At 32.8% G+C, this 23,384-nt stretch overlaps 1 protein-coding gene across 1 annotated transcript in view; it reads right to left on the reverse strand.

The window, feature by feature from the left end:
* Nucleotides 1–128: 128 nt before the first annotated feature.
* The window catches only part of LOC141289420 (rap guanine nucleotide exchange factor 5-like), a 34,140-nt gene continuing 10,884 nt past the window's right edge, over nucleotides 129–23,384 (reverse strand). Inside the window, exons 2-5 of the mRNA XM_073821518.1 lie at nucleotides 9,947–10,077; nucleotides 8,458–8,558; nucleotides 434–512; nucleotides 129–309 (exon numbers count right to left, since the gene is read on the reverse strand). Of these exons, the coding sequence (XP_073677619.1) occupies nucleotides 129–309; nucleotides 434–512; nucleotides 8,458–8,558; nucleotides 9,947–10,077 (492 nt within the window). The remainder of the gene's footprint in view (nucleotides 310–433; nucleotides 513–8,457; nucleotides 8,559–9,946; nucleotides 10,078–23,384) is intronic.

Genomic DNA, 23,384 nt, shown 5'->3' on the forward strand with positions numbered 1-23,384 from the left:
AATATTTTGTAATAAGTCTTACATTTAACATCTTTTTGCTCATATTAAATTATCAGTATTTGAAATGATCAGAAAACACATATCTGATCAATATGAAAAACAACACAGCAGCAGATCTAATGTTAGGTTTATCTAATGTTAGCGAGTTGATCTAGTGTTCTGACCTTCATGAAGAGCTTGACGTTGTCCTCCTCTCGCAGGAAGTCCTTGTACAGCGTGCTCCACTGAGAGACCAGGTGCAGTACTTTCCTCTTCCTGTAGAGGGCCTCCTTTCCTTCCTCTTTCCCTCGGCAGCGCTTCGTACAGTAGGTGAGATCAGGTTAAAGACCAATAACCAACTCACAAACTCTCTATTCACATAACGTCAGTTTTACATCCTTTTACAGCCGTACATATAAAGCAGGTGTGTGTTTTGGTGCGATCTGAAGGATATTGTCCCAGCAGGGCCTGGCAGAGCTCACTGGTGGACATGAACACCAGATACGTCAGCAGGAAGTCGTCCAGAAGCATTTCTGAAAGAAAACGCATCCAAACAGACATCAGCCGATATTATTAACACACACACACACACACACAAACACAATTCATCAGACACAGCTGATCTGCATTCGAGTCTCCTGGAGGCATGTTTAATGAGAGCTTTAATGAGCCTCGTGAACGCCTGGATAATTAGCGCTGTTTGATCAGGCAAGCGTCACTATTACTAGAGCTCCTGATGCTAAATAATAAACTCAAACTCAAAACTAACGGCTAGAAATATAGAAATCAGCTCCTAAATCTCATCATTTAAACATTTTTGGCTCACACGGTTCACCGAGACATTGTAGAAATCACTGAAGCTTGAATAGATTACATACTGTATATATCTGAAATATATTATATTACTACAATTTTGAATAAAATATTAGGTAAATATTAGCGCTGTCAATCGATTTTTTTTTATCGCAATTAATCACATGGTTGTCATGAGTTAACTCACGATTAATCACACATTTTTATCTGTTCTAAATGTACCTTAAATTAATACTTTTTAAAGTTTTTAATACTCTAATCCACATTGGCATGGACAAATGTGACCCTGGACCACAAAACCAGTCTTAAGTCGCTGGGGTATATTTGTAGCAATAGCCAAAAATACATTGCATGGGTCAAAATTATTGATTTTTCTTTTATGTCAAAAATCATTAGCAAATTAAGTAAAGATCATATGAAGATTTTTTGTAAAATTCCTACTGTAAACCTATCAAAATGTAATTTTTGATTAGTAATATGCATTGCTAAGAACCTAATTTGGACAACTTTAAAGGTGATTTTCTCAGTATTTTGATTTTTTGCACCCTTAGATTTCAGATTTTCAAATAGATGTATCTCAGCCAAATATTGTCCTATCCTAGCAAACCATATATCAATAGAAAGCTTATTTATTGAGCTTTCATATGATATATATATATATATATATCTCATTTTTGTAAAATTTAACCTTATGACTGGTTTTGTGGTCCAGGGTCACAAATATGGTCATAGATGTTTTTCAAATAACTCATGTCTATTCGACACATGGAAATAAAGAACATAGAAATACCAGGTTCCCATTACTACTCTTTCTTTGCACTGAGCAATTTACTTACGCAAGCCTGTTTACATTATTTGCAGGACAGGGCAGCTCACTTCTTCTGAACATGCAAAATCTACATTTACAGTATTATTACATTTGTTTGCCTCTTGGTGCCCACATACTGTCATTTGATGCAGCCAAGTTCTCAACAAAACTGTTTCCATTGTCATATTTCAGTGTTTGTGTTATCAGACAACCAAAGTAAAATAATAACTGGAAAAAATCCTGAATTATGATCATGATTCTATCGCTGAAAAGTATCATTTAGTCACTATTCCCTGCATTATTATCGTTGTTTTTAACTTCCTGTTTGAATGCCTTCACGATCCTTGGACTTTTTAGGAGTTTACCCGTTTAAAGTTATGTGATCCCAAAAACCTGCTTCCTTTTATTTTTTTTAAGGTTTGTGTTCGTTATAATGTATTCGAGAGCCTGGTCTCATGAAAATGCACACTATTTTGTTTTAACAAAGTAACTGAAAGCATTCTATAGATATATTTCTCATGTCTGTGAAGCAAAAATTCACTGAGTTTTAGACCATTTTTGTGAAGCACGGCAGAAAGTTTTTTGCACGGCATGTTTGTTTTCTTTAGCTATTTTACAAAAGCACAACATTTTGTTGATATTGTGAGTGCACACAAATAAAAGTAGACCTTTTGCAGTTCTGAATGATGTATTACTCTTACTTTTATGAGCAAAAATGACGGCGTATTTTAGGTTTCCACTGTTATTAAGAAAAAATGCATGTGATCACGCTGGTGCTTCATGTCCTGCAAAGCATGCTTTAGCTTTCACTCTTCGCAGTGGATATGCATCTAACAGCACACATTTATCTAGGTTAAATGTTTAAATTAATATTGTGAAATGTGTTTTATGTCTATAGATTTTATTTTAGGCAAGTTGTGTTGATTTGAGAAGGCTAAACTGATCAAACATGCTCAAATCATTGCGCCTAGCTCGTTACTTTAAAAAAACAAAAGCTTGATTTTACCAAACATCAAATTTTCCTAAATTAACTTAGTAATAAAACGCAACAAAATCTAGCCACTTTGCGATGCCACAGAAGAACCCTTTTTGGTTCCACAAAGAACCATTCACTCAAAGCTTCTCTAAAGAACCATCTCTTTCTTACCTTTTTATAATCTGAAGAATCTTTTGTGAAACAGAAAGGTTCTTCAGATGTTAAAGGTTCTTTATGGAACCATTCAGACAAAAAAGGTTCTTCTATGGCATCGTGAAGCACCTTTATTTTTAAGTGTATGGAGGGTCAGAAAGCTCATGCATTTCATTAAAAATATCTTAATTTGAGTTATGAAGAAGCACAAACATCTTACCGTTTTGCAACGACACGAGGGTGAGTAATTAATGACAGAATTTTCATTTTTGATTGAACTATCCCTTTAAGATTTATTTTGACTGTTCTTAAGTTTCCACAGTCAGCACCCACAGAAGTAAAATCCACTCGACTTTAGTCTCATTCGAAGCCCTAATGATTTAATTTACACCTCTTTCTTCTAAAAATACCACCGATGTCTTTGGCTCCTCCGAACGGCCGGGTTCCCGCTGGGAAACAGTAACACGAGACCCACCCTGGGCCATTTCTCAAGCACAATAGAGAGTCTCTGAACAATTATCACCGAACGCCGACGCACGTCTGAACACTAACACTGACTCAGAGTTATTCTTCAACATGATATGCCTCCTGACATTTTACACCATCGTTGCGGTCGCTTAAAGTGGAGCACGGCAGTGTTTAAAAACAATAGTCTAATATCAGCATCTAATCAGGAATGAACTCTTAATTCTAAAAATACACACTTTTGCATTGATTTGAGAGGAAACAGTGAGACTGTTGGCATTTAACAAAATGCAATAAGCCTTTCTCTGTTTTTGTTGGTGCAAGGGACATTTTAATGCTAAACACAGCTGCCAGCACACCGGTAATTACCGCACAACTAATTTATAGCCTATGGGTGTGTTATACAGCACCAAACACAAGGGTCATTAAATGACACTCATACATTAAACACACACATGCACAAACATGCAAGCGTACAAAACAACTCATTTTATGCTTTTTCCTCCTTGTTTGTGTTCTTTAATTCAATGCAAACCCTAAAAACCTTTTAGATGAATGTATATGAACGTCTAAAAAGAGACTTGATGTCTCAGACTTCTAAACTAGACTTTCAACTATAAAATTGTAACTGATACCTGACTAAAATATCTTGATACTACTGAATCAATACCACAACGAAAACATATAATGACAGGTGATGTAAATGAATAATAGTGGAACTAGTGGAAAGAAAACACCCAAAAGACACTGTGAAGAGTTTCTTTTATAGCACTGTATCAGTTTGTGTCAATAGATTTCAATTACAATACATATTTTTAATGTCTGTTTTCTCAAAACATGTTTGTTTTCTTCTACACTGAGCCATAAATCTCCACTTCAGCAGCACTTACACACACTAAACTTTACATTTTTATTCCTGTCTATATCCTGAAGGTTTTTACAGAGGGATTTGTACATATATAATTTGCTTGATTTTATAAAACAAAATGGGGGGAATAAAATGAAAAACAGTTTTCTGTCTGTTCTAATACCCCAAATCCCCTCTGTAAAAACATTTGACTCTAATATGTAAAAAAAAAAAAAAAAATTAACTTTATCCAGTGTTTAAATTTTTGTTTTAGAAATGTATGCAAATTATCGCATATTTCATTAAATAATGCTTCATTTGCATATTTAAACCTAACATTTTAGAAAACTACAATACAAAAATGTTTGCAATTATCAACGTTATCAATCAACTGGGTAAGTAAAGTCATAACTATTAGTTTTTTTTTTACCCTATTCACCTGTACACTGTAAAAAGTTTTCACCAGTTTCAGCTTAAAAACTTTTAAAAAGTTTAGCAGCTGCATTAAAAATTTTGAGTTGAATCAACTTTAAAGTACAAGCAATTTCAACTCATGAGTTAAATCAACTAAAAAGTACAAGTCATTTTAACTTCATTTTATTGTCATGAGTTGAAATTAATAGTAGTTTTAAGTTGATTTAACTTTTAAGGCAGCTGCTGAACTTATGTTTTTAAGTTGAAGCTGGAGAAAACTTTTTACAGTGTAGTGTCTCGCCTTAAACCGAAGATGCATGAGCTGAAACTTGTCTGCCACATCCCAGCGCCATTTCTACACTGGATGCATCAAAACACACTTTTTATATCTATTTGTCAACTTTTCTGTAGCATAAGCGCACAGAATGCATCAGAAATAGAGCGCGGTTTTGGTTTTTCATAAAGTGTTTTTTTAGACTATTGTAAAAAAAAAAAAACATCCAAAAGAAAGAAAATTTTTTTCTGTCTGTTCTAAGGTTTTGTTTTGTTTTGTTTTTTTTGACAAAATGAGATACCCAAAATCTCTTAAGTAAAAACATTTGACTCTAATATATCAAAAAAAAAATGAAACAAGAATTTTGGAACTGACTTCATCCAGCGTTTAGATTTTTTTAAATAATGCCTCATTTGCATATTTAAACCTAATATTTTAGAACATTTGTAATACAAAACTTCCCATCAAATAGCAAGCATTTAGACACTATAAAGCATGAGATGAAAGCTTTTTGTTTGCCGATTGGTTTAAATAGCAAATTTCTAAAGAGTGTATTCAAAGCTCACAAACCTGGCCTAATTTAATTTATAATTTATTTTTTGCTCCCTGGGAAACTAATTATAATGATATTTCAAAAATTATGTATGGGCTAATGTGGGCTGTTATATTTGTGTTAAAATATACACTACTATTAAAAAAGGTAAATGTACTATGTTAATAAACTAATTTTGAAACAAAGACTGAGAAGACCCAAAGATGATATCCCCAACTATTACCAATTCACCTGCTTCCTGTAAACAAAACTTTACCAAGTTTACTTGGTTATTCTATAACCTTTTCACTTTTATTTGGCCTCTGTCCCAATTGTTCTGTAGTTTGTGGCAAAAATGTTAATTTATAATTATAAAATACATTTAAGTTGTTTAGTGAAAACTTTGGAAATCTTTTCCTTGCACTGTTTTCAATTAAACAAAAGTTAAATAGAATTAACAAATCATAGATTTTATCATTTTACAAAACGTCCCAACTTTTAGTGTTGTCTTTAAGGTATTTGTAAGCAAACTTTGAAATATTCTAAATTGTGAAATTTGTGAAATATAGTACAGTACAGTTTACATTCCTTCCATTTGCATGTGTAAATGTGGTATTACCCACCTAAATAACCATGTCCACTATGTCAGAAAAAATGGGAATTCAATATATTCTCAAAAAACAGGTTTTTTTCTGAAACTAAGGTATAAATATTTTTCACTGAATGCTAATTAAAAATATCCAAACATACCACAGCAGTAAAAATAGTGTTCAAGAGTTCCAGGAATGGAAGAACAAACTAAAATCTCTTATCAAAATGCTTTATTAAAGTACCAGTAGTAAAATGCAGAATCGTACTGTTTTTTATATCATGCAACACTACCTTATACAGAAACTGCTGTGAATTTGCATTGCATGTAGGATTAGATATTGACTAAACAACCTCATCTGACCATCTTAAACTAAACACACACTTGCTATCAGCATGCACACGTTGTGCAAACACGCTCATGAATAATTGTGCGGACAAGCTGTAACCAATGGGTTTCGCACGCACAACTTCAAAAACATCCTCAGAAGTCGTCTTCAGATGCGGCGCTGCGACTTCAGAGAGTAAAGACACCTGGAGGCACGAACTCCACACAACATAAAGCAAAAGAAACACTGTCGGCGTTAAGAAACAAAGCATTCCTGGCGCGTTTGAGGACGGAACGGTTCTGACACGCCACGCGCTGAAATTACTGACAGCTGGAATGAGAGTTCACCTGAACACTGACCGCAAACATCTCATAAACCTGATGAGTTACGCTTCTGACTTGGTGCTGACGCTACTGTGTTCACATAGAGATTAAATGTTGTTTAAGGGGATTAGTTTAGGCTGGTAAGAGAAAGCCATAATTATGCCACAAGGACTGATTGCTACAGATATTTATTCACATAGATCTAATAGCTTAATAGGGGAATAACACATTATTTATATATATATATATGTGTGTGTGTGTGTGTGTGTGTGTGACCCTGGACCACAAAACCAGTCATAAGGTTACATTTTTTACAAAACTGAGTTGTATACATCATATGAAAATCAATTAAGCCTTCTATTGATGTATGGTTTGTTAGGATAGGACAATATTTGGCTGAGATTAAGTTCTTAACAATGCATATTACTAATCAAAAATTACATTTTGATATATTTATACTAGGAATTTTACAAAAAATCTTCATGGAACATGATCTTTATTTAATTTCCTATTGATTTTTGGCATAAAAGAAAAATCTATAATTTTGACCCATACAATGTATTTTTGGCTATTGCTACAAATATACCCCAGCGACTTAAGACTGGTTTTGTACTCCAGGGTCACACATATATATATAAATTGCAAAAACAGATAACCCCATTAAAATCATGTTTTTTCATTGTGCATTCCAATTAATCTCAATCAATCTGCAAAAAGTAAAAAAAAGTAAAAAAGTAAAAATAACAACAAAAAAAAATACAGCTAACACAATAAAACAATAAAAAATTATAACATAATAAAAAAACGTGATTTTTGATTAAAAAAACTGAGTTATCTGTTTTTGCAAATAAACTTCATATTTTTATAATATGATCACAACAGATAATTTTATCATTTTTATAATAATTAATATTATTATTATAAGTAATATGTACTACTTTATACACTATATATAGACACTATATATAGACACTAAATTAGTAAGTTGCTTAGTAAAATATCTATGAAAATATTTATTATATACTTATTATAGATTATAAAGTGTATGTACTGTTATTTAATACATAAATTTAATTAATAACACTTAATATGATACTTAATACTATACAATAAATGACATACTATAAAGTATATTATACATTTATATAATACAATAATATAATACTATTTAATATATAAAGCTAATTTATAATATATATTATTATATTGCATACTTAATATTTTAATTATTTTGACTAATACGTTTATATATATATATATATATATATATATATATATATATATATATATATATATATTAGCAAGTTCATTATTAAAATGTCTATTTAAATATTTATTATTTACTTAATAGTATATATTAAATTATATATTATAATGTATATAATATATACTATATAATATACTGCTATTAAATTCATAAAGCTAAGTTTTAATATATATTTATTATTATATTACACATTTAATACTTAGATTAATTTATAACTAATAAATGAACTAATAAATAATAAGTTAGTATGTTAATTATCATTTAATATAATTATATATTATATAGATAACGCTTAGATTATACATTAAACAGATAAACATATACATTAAATATACATTTATTGTAATTGTAATATTATTACTTATTTATCGTATGTACATTTATTAGTTTAACATAAAATACTCAGATAACAATTCCTACACAATATATTTTAATATTTAATACGTAATATATTTTAATATGCATTATAATTATTAGCAGCAGTAATAGTCCAGCTTGCCTTAGCATACATCATCATTATATAAATAATATCAGACTATCCATATAAAATTCGGATGAATTAAAATACATTATTACCCATTGAATATATTTGGTTTCACTAAATGCTTCCGATTATGGAGGTAAAATATGTTTCAAATACACAAATGCAGATCAGATTTTCATCCAATGATGTGTCTGGAATCACTCACCCGCCTCTTTGCTCTCCGTCGCCCCCTGGTGCTCATCCAGACGCAGGTCGCTCAGCAGATGCTCCAGGATCTTATGGGGCGTCCCGGACACGACCACGTACCTGAGGGACAGAGCAGAAAAGGAAGTTTCGGATGGGTACTCGTCCTCAGAGGAAGAACACGTCGAACAAGATCTGCTCCAGTGCTGCCTTTTAATAACATAACCATCATCTTCCTCCTCCTCATCGTCATCAATATAACGAAAATGAGGAATGTCAAACGTGGGAATCTCATCCTCATCCTCCAGACTGTTGCTGTACTCCCAGTCTTCATCATCATAGCCGTCCTCCTCTGCCTGCACCAGTGTGACAGGTCTGAGTTTCAGAAAAGTCTGCATGTCCATACCAGGCAGCTGTGTGCTGTGTCATGCCCAGCACAGGGGTCTGATCCTGGGCTGCAGGGACGACCGACTCCTCCGTGAGCTGCTGGATAAACTTACACCACTTTCTATGCACAGATTGCATACAAAAACACCAAATAAAACGTCATGTTTACATGTACGCGCATGTTTTAGTTGTGGGCTGTGAATGATTCCTGCTCAAGCTGTAATGAGGAAGCATACATCAGGAATGTGTTTGAGAGAGAGAGAGAGAGAGAGAGAAAGAGAGACACTGATTGGAGGAGGGATGGTGCTTAAAGGAACACTCCACTTTTTTTGGAAATAGGCTCATTCTCCAACTCCCCCCGAGTTAATAAGTTGAGTTTTACCATTTTGAAATCCATTCAGCCGTTCTCCTGTTCTGGCGATATCACTTTTAGCATAGCTTAGACTAGATCATTGAATCCTATTAGACCAATAGCATCACGTTCAAAAATGACCAACGAGTTTTGATATTTGTCCTATTTAAAACTTGACTCTTCTGTAGTTATATCGTGTACTAAGACCGGTGGAAATGCAAAGCTTCAATTTTCTAGGCTGATAAGATTAGGAACTACACTCCCATTCCGGCGTAATAGTCAAGGAAGTTTGCTGCCGTAATATGGCCAAAGCAGGAGCGGTAATACCACGCAGCACATGTGCAAATGCTAAACTAGCTGGGAACTCATTTCTGATAATACTCCGCCTGCTTCAGCCATATTACGGCAGCAAACTTCCTTGACTATTACACCGGAATGGGAGTGTAGTTCCTAATCTTATCAGCCTAGAAACTCGCAGTTTTGCATTTCCACCGGTCTTAGTACACGATATAACTACAGAAGAGTCAAGTTTTAAATACAACAAATATGGAAACTCGTTGGTCATTTTTGAACGCGATGCTATTGGTCTAATAGGATTCAATGATCTAGTCTAAGCTATGCTAAAAGTGATATCGCCAGAACAGGAGAACGGCTGAATGGATTTCAAAACGGTAAAACCCAACTTATTAACTCGGGGGGAGTTGGAGAATGAGCCTATTTCCAAAAAAAGTGGAGTGTTCCTTTAAGGATATGCAAGGGGGCGTGGCCTCACCTCTTATCTCCTTCCTCATCTTTGACTCCGGCCGTTTGTGGAGATGCAGGATCTGATGGGACTCTCTGGAGAACCAGCACGTCTTGACCCCTCTCCTTCAGACAGACACGCACAACGCCCTCGCCCTGCGCCTGAGAGACAAAACGAAAACAAAACATACCGTTACACATCAAAACACAGTGGTTATCTTACTCAAATAGACACTGAAGAAATAGTTATGTTAAAAAAATTTACATTCTGGCATCATCATTGTTACAACCTCTCATTAAATGGCTTGAGAAAGAGAGATTACGTAACATAAAAAGAATGAGCAAACGATGTCACTGTTCAAGTCTATTTATTCACTCACTCAACGTATAACAACATTGACGAATTTAGCAACCAAATAACAATTACAGGTCACATATAGTACACATTTCTGAAGGTTTATTTTAGTTGTTGATGTCCTTAAGAAAATATATTTGCGGTATAAGTGCCACAATCCATCTCAGTATATTTTTACAGCTCCTTTTTTAGGGGCACTGTCAAGAACAGGTCGATTGTGGTCTGTCTAATTAATATTCATGAGCCTCTCTTCTGATTGGCTGATTGGACACACGGCCAGGCCAACCACACGTAACTACAGTCATGTATGCTGTAGCCTAGCCTGCTGTGGCTTGGTGATACTCAACAGGGTGTTTCAGAATGATAATTAATGTATTTTTCTTTTTCAAACACCGAATGCAGTAAGCTACATAACTGTTGCTTTAGTAAAGCCCCTTTCACAATGCGCGCTGATTTCGGAAAATTACGGGAACGTGCGCTGTGTGAACAAAAGCCAGAACCAAATGCCATAAAGGATTCAGGAGGCAGACACAATCTGTCAGTTTAAATCTAGATTAAAGACACATCTCTTTAACCTGGCTTACACATAAAAACATTAACACATTCCTATAATTCAAATCCGTTAAAGGATTGTTAGGCTGCATTAATTAGGTCAACCGGAACAGAAAACACCTCCCATAACACCTGATGCACTCGTTGCATCGTAAAAAGAATGGCATCTACGCTAATATTAGTCTGTTTCATTCTTATTCCGAGGTCACCGTAGCCACCAGACCCAGCCTGTATCCAGATCAGATGGTCACTGCAGTCCCCCGGATCCAGTCCGTACCCAGCTTAGATCATGGATCACCACCTGGAGATGACTTCAATAGCCGTGGATGTCAACCAGATGAGCTCCAGAGACGGATCATCACTAAAGACCTCGCCAACCTAGACCGCCATCGGTGCTACACCACAGGAACCTGATGAGTTCTCTACAATCTGCCATTGGTACAAATTGCTGGTTTCGTCTGGCCAGAGGAGAACTGGTCCCCCGACTGAGCCTGGTTTCTCCCAAGGTTTTTTTCTCCATCTCTGTCACCTGTGGAGTTTTGGTTCCTTGCCGCTGTCGCCTCTGGCTTGCTTAGTTGGGGACACTTTCCAGCAATATCATATACTATTTGAACTGAACTGACGATGATATCATTGAATTCATTGATGAACTGCCTTTAACTGAAAATTGATTATTTACAATAATGCGTTGCTTACACGCTATTGTTCTGTTTAAATACTGTGCAGTTGCTTTGACACAATCTGTATTGTAAAAAGCGCTATATAAATAAAGGTGACTTGACTTGACTAGCAGTGTTGTAGTGATGATGCACGTTATCGTGCAACTCTTCATGACTAAAAAATACGTGCAAAGTGGAATGAAGCAGCGATCAGGGAAGTTTAGTGAAACGTAGCGTCGCATTACATCTCACATCCAAATGTCACATGTCTTTATGGGATCTTTATGGGTTGTGTGTAAAGCATGCACAGGTTCTGGAAAACCACTGTGTGAATGAACCAAATCAAACATTACGGAACAAATCGTGGGACACATTATCCGTGTATTTTCCGGAATGGCTGTGTGAAAGAGGCTGAAGTTGACGTGCCACTGCTCTTTTATATTCACGTTGTTCTGAAGCCTGTGCAATGATGAAGTTTCGACATCTATCGACTGAACAGCATTTTCTCGACTTGTTTTCATGTTGTTGTTGTTGTTGTTGTTGTACAGCAATGGCATGGACGCGATGTTGTCCGGGGTTTGTCAAAAGGAGGGTGGGACGGTGGTTGGTGACTGAAGGCGGTGACTGAGTAGATCGGACGTCACATTTTTACGGAAGTCAAAGTGGCTTGTGAAAAGGAACAGCTACTTTAAGCAGGCTGTGTGCATTTTACTGTGGATTGACTGTTTTGAAACTTATATGGTAGTTACATAGCCCCTAGACCTCAGTTATCATGCAAAAAGCCAGGAAATTTCAGTTTTGACAATATGGGAGCTTTGACATAATGGACAACAACTAACACACAAAATAAAACGAAAGAAAAGGACAATGTTTGCTGGCTGGCCCACAAGAATCGGTCTCTCCTTTTCTGCTCCTCATTGGCGTCTTTTAACTACTATCTGTTAATCAGCCTTGCAACGACGAACAGGTGCGTTCACCTAAAAGAAAGAAAGAGAGCGAGAGCCATAGAGAGAGAGAGCGTGCATACACGCTCGTAGAGATAGCGTAACGCCAAGAAAACAAGGGAGGGGCGACAAAAAGTAAACAAGATCCTGCTCAAGCCGCCGACTGCAACAATCCTTTTGGACCTGATTCAAAAACTGATTCAACTGATTCAATATTCGACTCAAAAGAGTAAATCACTCTTGAATTACTCATAATTACTTCTCATGAACATGCCAAGAAAAACTAGGGCACATATCAAGATCTTTCGTGAAAAGATACCTAAATTTCTACCTGTTTGTCGCACAAGTCATATGAAGTATTTTTGTGGTGCTTTTATACTTTTTTGTCATTTATGGAGTTTGGCAGCAAAGCGTCTAAGAAACAAATAACCGAATCACCAACTGATTCCCACCAAAAATGAAAAAACAACAGAATCACACATCAAAACACAATGGTTATTTTACTTAAATGTGACCCTGGACCACAAAACCAGTCTTAAGTCGCTGGGGTATATTTGTACCAATAGCCAAAAATACATTGTATGGGTCAAAATTATTGATTTTTCTTTTATGTCAAAAATCATTAGGAAATTAAGTAAAGATCATTTTACATTAAGATTTTTTGTAAAATTCCTACTAATATGCATTGTTAAGAACTTAATTTGGACAACTTTAAAGGTGATTTTCTCAGTATTTTGATTTTTTTGCACCCTTAGATTCCAGATTTTCAAATAGATGTATCTCGGCCAAATATTGTCCTATCCTAACAAACTATACATCAATAGAAAGCTTATTTGTTGAGCTTTCATAGGATGTATATACAGTATCTCAGTTTTGTAAAATTTAACCTTATGACTGGTTTTGTGGTCCAGGGTCACAAATATATATAAAACGAATAGGTTTGCTCAAAAACAAGCATTCTGTCATCATTTAGACTGGCTATGTGAACTGAATCAACTCAATCAACTCAAAAGAATGAATCACTCATAAATTATTTATAACTACTCATGAACATGCTAAGAAAAAGTGAATATTAACATCTTCAGTGAACAGTGACTTAAATTTCAACTTGTTTGACACTTTGAAGTCTTAAATATAGTGCACATGTCATATGAACAATTTTTATGGTGTTTTAATGATACGTTTCAGTCATTTCTGGACTTTCACTTAATGATACCAAAAATGGGGAACAAAGACAATTTCGCATCAAAACACAATGTTTCTCTTATTAAATAGACACCGAAGAAATAGTTAATTTAAAAAAATGAACATTCTTAGACTGACTATTTAGACTGAATCAACTAATTCAATATTCGACTCAAAAGAATGAATTACTTCTCATAAACAAGCAAGAAAAACTAGGTCAAATATCAAGATCTTTCCTAAATAGCGACTAATTTTGACCTGTTTGTCGCATAAGTCAATATGAACTATTTTTATAGCACTTTTATAGAGTTTGGCAGCAAAGCGTCTGGGAGACAGAGAACTGAATCACTTATTGATTCCCACCAAAAATTTAAAAAACAACACAATCACACATCAAAACACAATGTCTATCTTTCTTAAATAGACATTACATGCTTAGATCGCTTAAAAATAAACATTCTGTCTTTATTTAGATTGACTATGTGAATTGAATCAAATGAATCAACTCAAAAGAATGAATCACTCAGTAATAATTCATACAGTAAGTACTCATGAACATGCTAAGAAAAAACAAGGTGAAAATCAAGATCTTCAGTGAACAGTGCCTTAAATTTAAACTTGTTTGTCACTTAAAGACAAGGAATAAAGTGCACAAACTACTTTTATGTTGTTTTTAGGACATTTTTTTGTAATTTATGGAGTTTGGCAGCAAAGCACAATGTTTATATTATTTAAACACCGAAGAAATAGTTCATTCAAAAATATTAATTGTCATCTTTTATACTGGCTACATGAACTAAATCAACTGATTCAGTATTCAACTCAAAAGAATGAATCACTAATGAATTATAGCTCATTAATAACTCAGAAAGTAATAGTCCATTAATTTAGAATTATTTTAGAGCAGCATAAATGTCAATCCTGGCATTCATATCTTCACTGAAAAAAAAACAAATTTACTTAATTTTTGTTTGGCACAAGTTTTTGCACGCACATTTTTTAAGTCAAATTTAAGTATGGAATAAAGTAAAATCTACTCAACTAATTTAAGTAAACTTAACGTGCAGTTAGAGTTTGATGAATAATTTCCACTTAATTATTTTAAGTTTACTCTGCAGTCCTCAAGTACAATTCTTGTTTGTTTGTAAATTTTACTCAAACATCACAGCACTGAAAAATGCCATTAAAGCATGTTTTTCACTTAAAAACATGTACGTAAGCAAGTAAACAGCTCCTTATTGTTTTGAAGGATATATGTTGACTTGGTGTAGTTACTAACCAAATGAACACAACGACAAATGGGTCATTTTGAGTAGAAAATGAACTCTAGATGTTACAAAACAGCAAGTTACTTAACCTAACAACAAAAGCAACCATAAAACAGCCAAAAAAGTAACCTTATTAATTATTCATGCCCAAGTGCATGATAGAAACAACGGGATCATGACTTTGACATTTACTTAAACTATCTTTGTAAAAATAACAAACAAGTAGTCAAATATAAAGTAAATATAAAAATATATATAAAGTAAAATATATTTAGAAGTTCAAATTTTAACTTCTACAAGTTTAAATTGAGTACTAATATTGAATATATTTTTTTTTCATTCTTGCCTGAACTCAATTATTTAATGTAGAAATTACATTTGTTTTTCTGTATTATTTACTTCACCACAAAATATTTTTTTATCAGTGTTTGCATGTGGATTAAAATGTTAATTCCTTAATTAAAAAGCAAAACCATTCAGTCACCAACTACACAAATTCTTCTATCGGAAAGCACAGGGTTCACTCAAAACCAATCAGGTTTGCATGCAGCGTGTATTTCTGTCACTAATCCTGACAAGTTTCCACATGCATTTCTATCACACTCAAACTCTCACTTTCAGTTTCAATTAAGCAGCACGTCATTAGGGAGAAATGAGTCATTACAGTCAGAATCACAATACTTTCCAACAAAAATATACTGCACAAAATCTCCAGCAAACAAACACAAATGCTTTTCATGCATCTGTCAAATTTGAGATTTTGGGCTTTTTGTTTTTTTATAAAGTGTTTTTCAGACTAGTGGAAAAAAAACATCCAAAAGACACTGTTAAGTGTTTGTTTTATAGCTCTTTATCTATTTTGTGGCAATAGATTTCAATTACAATACATATTTTTAAATCCCGTTTTCTCAAAATGAGTTTTTTCTCCACTTCAGTAGCACTTACACACACCAAACTTTACATTGTTAATCCTGTCTATATCCTGAAGGTTTATACAGAGGGATTTTATTTCTCCCAAAATAGTAAAAATATATATTGTTCTGTCTGTTTAGGATTTTTTTTTAAAGAAGTTAAAAAATAAATCTTTTGCTCTCCGGGGCTGCATTAATTTGATTAAAAATACAGTAAAGTCTGTAAAATTGTGAAATATTTTTATTATTTTAAATACATGTATTCTATTGTAGTATATTTTAAAATGTAATTTATTTCTGTGATTCAAAGCTGAATTTTCAGCATCATTACTCCAGTCTTCAGTCTCCGTCTGTTCTAAGAAAATAAAGTTGCCATTGCCATTTTCTGAATTATGGCGTGACTCTAATATGACAAAAAAATTAAACAAGAATTTTGAAACTGACTTCATCCAGTGTTTATTTTTTTTGTACTAAAAAATGCAAATTAGCGCATATTTTATTAAACATTGGCTCATTTGCATATTTAAACCTAACATTTTAGAAAACTTGTAATACAAATAATATCTGCAATTATCAATGTAATCAATCAACTGGGTAAGTAAGGTGATAACTATTAGTTAATTTTTTTACCCTATTCACCTGCAGTGTCTCGCCTTACTGTGGTCAGTTGCTGTTATAGATGATCCTAAATAACAAACAAACTTTAATATCAATCCTTGTTAAATAATCTATGCATTCAATGAGTCAAACGGCAAACTCAGCCAGTGTTTGCTAAAGTGCTGGACAGCATTTCAGTCGCACACCTGACTGTTTACTTGTGTTTGTGCACTTTCAGACGAGTCTGGACAGCAGCGTTTGAGGAAGATGAAAGGCAGGAAAAGGATTAGAGACACACACACATACACACACACACACACACACCTGCAGCACAGGTGAGAATCACAACACACACACATTTAGATGCACAGTGGTTTGATGCACAAAATAGAGACGGTACATCCGTTGCATCAGACGGCTTTGTGTTTGAAATCCGGCTCGTATCCTAGTCTTAATGTGGCCTGCAGGTGCAAAAACCTCAATACTAAGCAAAATACTATTTAAAACCTGTTCTACCCATGTTGGATAATCACACAATGAATCAGAATGATTTCTGAAGAATCATGTGACACTGAAGACTGGGGTAATGATGCTGAAAATTCAGCTTTGATCACAGAAATAAATTACATTTTAAAATATACTACACTAGAAAACAGGTATTTTAAATAGTAAGAATATTTCAAAATTTTACTGGATTTTCAAATTAATGCAGCCCTGGTGAGCAAAAGAGACTTTTTAAAAAAAAACTTAAACCTTTAAATGATAGAGTATGCATTAGTGTATATAAATGAAAAGGATTAAATATCATGCATAAAAAAAAAAGAAAATATGCATATTATTTTCAAATAGATGCTTATTGTATTTTGATCTATTTACTCAAAATAGTTTTGCAAAAAAAACAAATGACATCTTAAATATTTGACTCATCAGTGCACAGCATTTTATTAAAAGCATTCAAGATTTCATTTGATTTGATAGCAAAATTGCAATTAATTAACTACCATTTATTTACTTAATTGATTTTAATTAAATAAAGACTAATGGAAAAAATAAAATACAGTAAGCATCTATTTGAAAACAATATGCATATTTCCATGCAATGATATTTAACCATTTTCATTTATATGCACTAATAAATACTCTACCATTTAAAGGTTTAGGTTTGAAAGCAGTCTCTAAAAATACTGTAAAATCAGTAAAATTTTGAAATATTTTCACTATTTAAAATACCTGGTTTATATAGTAATATATGTTAAACTATAATTTATTTCTGTGCTCAAAGCTACATTTTCAGCATCATTACTCCAGTCTTCAGTGTCACAGGATCCTTCAGAAATCATTCGGATTCATTCAAGAAACATTTCTAATTAATTGTCTCCCCAATATTTTTGTGGAAAGTGTGATACATTCTTTTTTTTTTATATTCACAGATGAATAGAAAGTTTACAATAACAGCATTCATTTAAAATAGAAAACTTTTGCAACATTATAAACATCTTTACCGTCACTTTTGATCAATTTAAAGCATCCTTGATGGAAAAAAAGTGTTATATATTTTTTTTTTCAAACTTTTAATTTGTAGTGTATATATTTACAGTAAATTCGAAGCAAATATACACTGCAGCTCAAAATTTGAATCAGTATGTTTTTTAATAGTTTTTAAAGCTGTTACACAAATACAGAAAAACAATTATATTGTGAAATATTATTTTCATTTAAAATAACTGTTTCCTATGCAAATATATTTTAAAATGTAATTTACTCATGTGATACAAAGCTGCATTTTCAGCATCATTACTGCAGTCTTCAGTGTCACATGATCCTTCAGAAATCATTCCAAAATGCTGATTTATTATCAATGTTGGAAAAACATTTTTTGGAACCTTGCAGGATTCTTTGATCAGTAAAAGGTTCAAAAGAACAGCATTTATTTAAAATAGAGAGGTTTCTTAACAATATACACTACTGTTCAAAAGTTTTGGTTCAAAGTTTTTAAAATTATTATTCTTTCTTTTTTTGAAAGAAATTAATACTTTTATTCACCAAGGATGCGTTAAATTATTAAAAAGCGTTAGCATAGATTTACATTGTTAGAAAAGATTTATATTTTGAATAAATGCTGTTCTTTTAATCTTGTTATTCATCAAAGAATCCTGAAAAAAAAAGTATCACAAATTCCAAAAAAAAATTCCAACATTGATAATAAAAGTAATAAATCAGCATATTAGAAAGATTTCTGAAGGATCATGTGACACTGATGAAAATTCAGCTTTGAAATGACAGGAATAAATTATTTTGTAAAGTATATTAAAATAAAAACCATTATTTTATATTGTAATAACATTTTGCAATATTACAGATTTTTTTCTGCATTTTTGATCAAATAAATGCAGCCTTGATATACGCCGAAGAGACTTCTTTAAAAACATTACAAGTCTTACTGATCCCAAACTTTTGAGCGGTAGTGTAAATATTAATATTGAAACATTTTTTAAGCTACATAAAAATATACTGCGTGAATAAATCATGAAAGCAGGTAAATTTAGAAATGACTTCAGTCCAGCTGTCTGTAAATACTAGTGTCATTAGTATGAACATCTGCTTTTTTGAATCACAATGACCCTCATGAAACAGATGTGTGGTGTGTCTGTGCCAAAGGAGCATCCGCTTACGTGACTCATTCATTGAATAAACACCTTAACAGGTGAGAGGTCATAAGCTCCTCCCACGCGTGTGAGTGAGTCTGTCTGGGAGCAGGTGGGCGGAGTCAGACAGGTGATGACATGCTATAATGCAGGACTCAAAAGTAGGTCATCTGAACTCCTGCAAGGGTCTAAGTTTAACACTACTTCGAAAGAAATGAGAATATGTGATACTAAATGATAGAATATGCCCAAAATCAAGACTTATTGAATTAAAATCAGAGTTTTGTGGCTTTTAGTCTATGCTTGTTTGCTTTGAGCTTGTTCAAAAGTCTCTTTTGCTCACAAAGGCTGCATTTATCTGGCTAAAAATACAGTAAAATCTGTAAAATTGTGAAATATTATTACAATTTAAAAAAGCTGCTTTCTATGTAAATATATTGTAAAATGTAATTTATTTCTGTGATCAAAGCTGATTTTTTTAGCATCATTACTCCAGTCTTCATTGTCATATGATCCTTCAGAAATCATTCTAATATGCTGATTTTTTGTATCAATGTTGAAATTTTTATTTATTTATTTATTTATTTATTTTTGAATCTGTGATACTTTTTTCAGGATTCATTGATCAATAAAAGGTTAAAAAAAGAACAGCATTTATTTAAAATAAAAAACTGTGATATACATGTTATTTTTCAGGATTCACAGATGATTAGAAAGTTAAAAAGAATAGCTTTTATTTAAAATAGAAATCTTCTGTAACATTACAAAGGTCTTTACTGCCACTTGTGATCAATTTAATGCATCCAAGCAGATAAACAGCATTAATTTCCTCCAAAAAAGAAAAAATGTGGATCTTTCAAAGAAATATCTGGATCATATTTCATCTTGAAAATCAAACTAAAAATAAGAAATCATAATTTGCATAATGAAAGACAAAGAAATGGTTTAGGACCTTTGGAAAGCAATGCATTCAGGCACTATTTCAGTGCCTGCATTTATTTGATCCAAAGTACAGCAAAAACAGTAACATTTTGAAATATTTTGACTATTTAAAATAACTGTTTTCTTTTTGAATATACTGTAAAATGTAATTTATTCCTGTGATCAAAGCTGAATTTCCAGCATCATTACTGCAGTCTTCAGTGTCACATGATCCTTCAGAAATCATTCTAATATACTGATTTGCTCCACAAGAAACAACTTTTGAATCTTTTGTAACATTAAAACGTCTTTTCTGTCGGTTTTGATCAATTTAATGCATCCTAGCAGATTAAAAGCATTAATTTCCTTCCAAAAAAAGGGAAAAAAGTGGATCTCTCAAAGAAATGTCTGGGTCATATTTCATCCTGAAAACCAAAGTAAAAATAATAAATCATAATTTGCATAAAGAAAGAGAATAAATGGTTTAGGAACTTTAAAAAGTAATTCATTCTGTCACTATTTTAATCAAAATTAAGCATATTTTGTTCTAAACCCGAGAAAATTAATATATACTCTACCAGTCAAAAGTTTTTGAATAGTAAGATTTTTAATGTTTTTTAAAAGAAGTCTTTTCTGCTCATCGAGCCTGTATTTTTTGAATCTGAACTACAGCAAAAAAAAATTAATATTTTTACTATTTAAAATAACTGTTATGTGAATATATTATAAATTGTAATTTATTCCGGAGATCAAAGCTGAATATTTAGCATCATTACTCCAGTCTTCAGTGTCACATGATCCTTCAGAAATCATTCTAATATGCTGATTTTCTCCTCAAGAAACAACTCTGAAATATTTTTTATCATTAAAAATGTCTTTTCTGTCACTTTTGATCAATTTAATGCATCCTAGCAGATTAAACGCATAATTTCCTTCCAAAAAAGGGAAAAAAAGTGGATATTTCAAAGAAATGTCTAGGTCATATTTCATCCTGAAAAACTAAATCAAAATAATCAATCATAATTTGCATAAAGAAAGAGAAGAAATGGTTTAGGACCTTCAGAAAGTAATGCATTCAGGCACTATTTTAATGACAATTAAGCATATTTTTTTGTACACTACCAGTCAAAGGTTTTTGAACAGTAAGATTTTTAATGTTTTTCAAAGAAGTCTCTTCTGCTCACCAAGCCTGCATTTATTTGATCCAAAGTACAGCAAAAACAGTAAAATTTTGAAATATTTTTACTATTTAAAATAACTCTTTTCTTTTTGAATATCTGTTCAAATATAATTTATTCCTGTGATCAAAGCTGTATTTGCAGCATCATTACTCCAGTCTTCAGTGTGACATGATCCTTCAGAAATCATTCTAATATTCTGATTTGCTGCTCAAGAAACAACTCTTGAATCTTTTGTAATATTAAAAATCACTTTTGAACAATTTAATGCATCCTAGCAGATAAAAAGCATTAATTTCCCTCCAAAAAAAAGTGGATCTCTTAAAGAAATGTCTAAGTCATATTTCATCCTGAAAATCAGATTAAAAATAATAAATCATAATTTTCATAAAGAAAGAGAAGAAATGGTTTAGGACCTTCAGAAAGTAATGCATTCCGTCACTATTTTAATGACAATTATACATATTTTTTCATACACTACCACTAAAGTTTTTGAACAGTAAGATTTGAATGTTTTTTAAAAAAAAAAGTCTAAGCCTGATTTGATCCAAAGCACAGCATAAACAGTAACATTTTGAAATATTTTTACTATTTAAAATAGTTTTTTTTAATATATACTATTTGAATATATTTTAAAATGTAATTTATTCCTGTGATCAAAGCTAAATTTTCAGCATCATTACTGCAGTCTTCAGTGTCACATGATCCTTCAGAAATCAGTCTAATATGCTGATTTGCTGCTGAAAAAAACATTTAATATCATTATTATGTTGAAAACAGCTGAGTAAAAATTTTCAGAAAGTTCAGAAGAACAGCATTTATCTAAAAATAGAAATATTTTGCAACATTATAAATGTCTTTATCATCACTTTTGATCAATTTAAAGCATCCTTGCTAAATAAAAGTATTAATTTCTATAAAAAAATTCTAGAAGAAAGTCTACTTGACCGTTTATATTGCTAATAATAATTAGAATATTAAAAATGTTTATTGAAAAGCAAATCAGCATATTAGAATGATTTCTGAGGGATCATTTGACACTGAAGACTGCAGTAATGATGCTGAAAATTCAGCTTTGATCACTGGAATAAATTACATTTTAAAATATACTCAAATAGAAAGCAGTTATTTTAAAGGAACCGTATGTAGGATTGTGGCCAAAACTGGTACTGCAATCACTTTCAAAATACTGTAGAACGGTGTATCCCCTCCCGCTCCCCCCTGACTCCAGGTTGCCAGATAAGCTGCAGGATCCAGCAGGAACGTAGGCTGCTACAAGGAGCTTCCAACGGCAAGTGACGAGTCCTACACAGTAATTATTTTTTTCTTCTGTTAATTATGTTTTTGCTTCACGAGAGATGTTTTGCGAAGTAATATGTATCGCAAAAAATTTACTAATGGCGATTAGCCAAATATTTCGTAAAAATGTACTGTAATACCACATTTCAGTCGGAACATAGATTGTTTTCATACCCTGCTAGTGGTGCGATATAAAGCTTTTTATGAACGCATTTAGCACGGGCGACCGTGGAAAATCCACTGTGTACGGAAGCAAAGTTATCCAAACATAGATGAATCTTACCTGTCCAGGAGAAAATTAGCAACGTTGGCGTCTGTCTTCAAATTCAAGAAGCCGTCTCCATCTTTCAAAGGCATCTCCTATACCAATCCTTGTTTTATTTCGGACTTTGTCACGACGTATTTCGGAGTCATAACGAGGTCTTTTAGGTTTCGTAACGTTATACATGTTTTATCCGACACTTCGTAGCTGCAGCTGTAACAGAGCTGGCAACCCGGATCACGAAACTCTACTGACTTTGTGATTGGTCGATAGCTAGAGGGTGGAGCCTCAGAGCAAAACACAAAATGACAACAATAACATCAGTTGAGGGCTGCAACTCTCACTTTTAAATGACAATATCCTGGCCGGACCACTGTTGTCAGTGATATAAGTATTTGAAATGAACATGATTTCTTAATGTCTACTGACATGTCAGGGCCATTTTATGATTAACTGAAATACATTTCTTACATACGGTTCCTTTAAATAGTAAAAATATAATTTGTGAGCAGAAGAGACTTCTTAAAAAACACTAAAAATCTTATAAATACTTATTCTGTAGGCCTATTGTATTCCTGGCAGGGTTCATGAGATTTGGCAGCTGTGATGTAAACGAAACACTAGCAGCTATTTTAAACACAGAACAAGTCCTTCAAATATGTTCCAGCCCTCTCTGTGTGACAACAGCACAAC

The sequence above is a fragment of the Garra rufa genome, chromosome 17 (genome assembly GCF_049309525.1).
Source record: "Garra rufa chromosome 17, GarRuf1.0, whole genome shotgun sequence".
Classification (NCBI taxonomy): domain Eukaryota; kingdom Metazoa; phylum Chordata; class Actinopteri; order Cypriniformes; family Cyprinidae; genus Garra; species Garra rufa.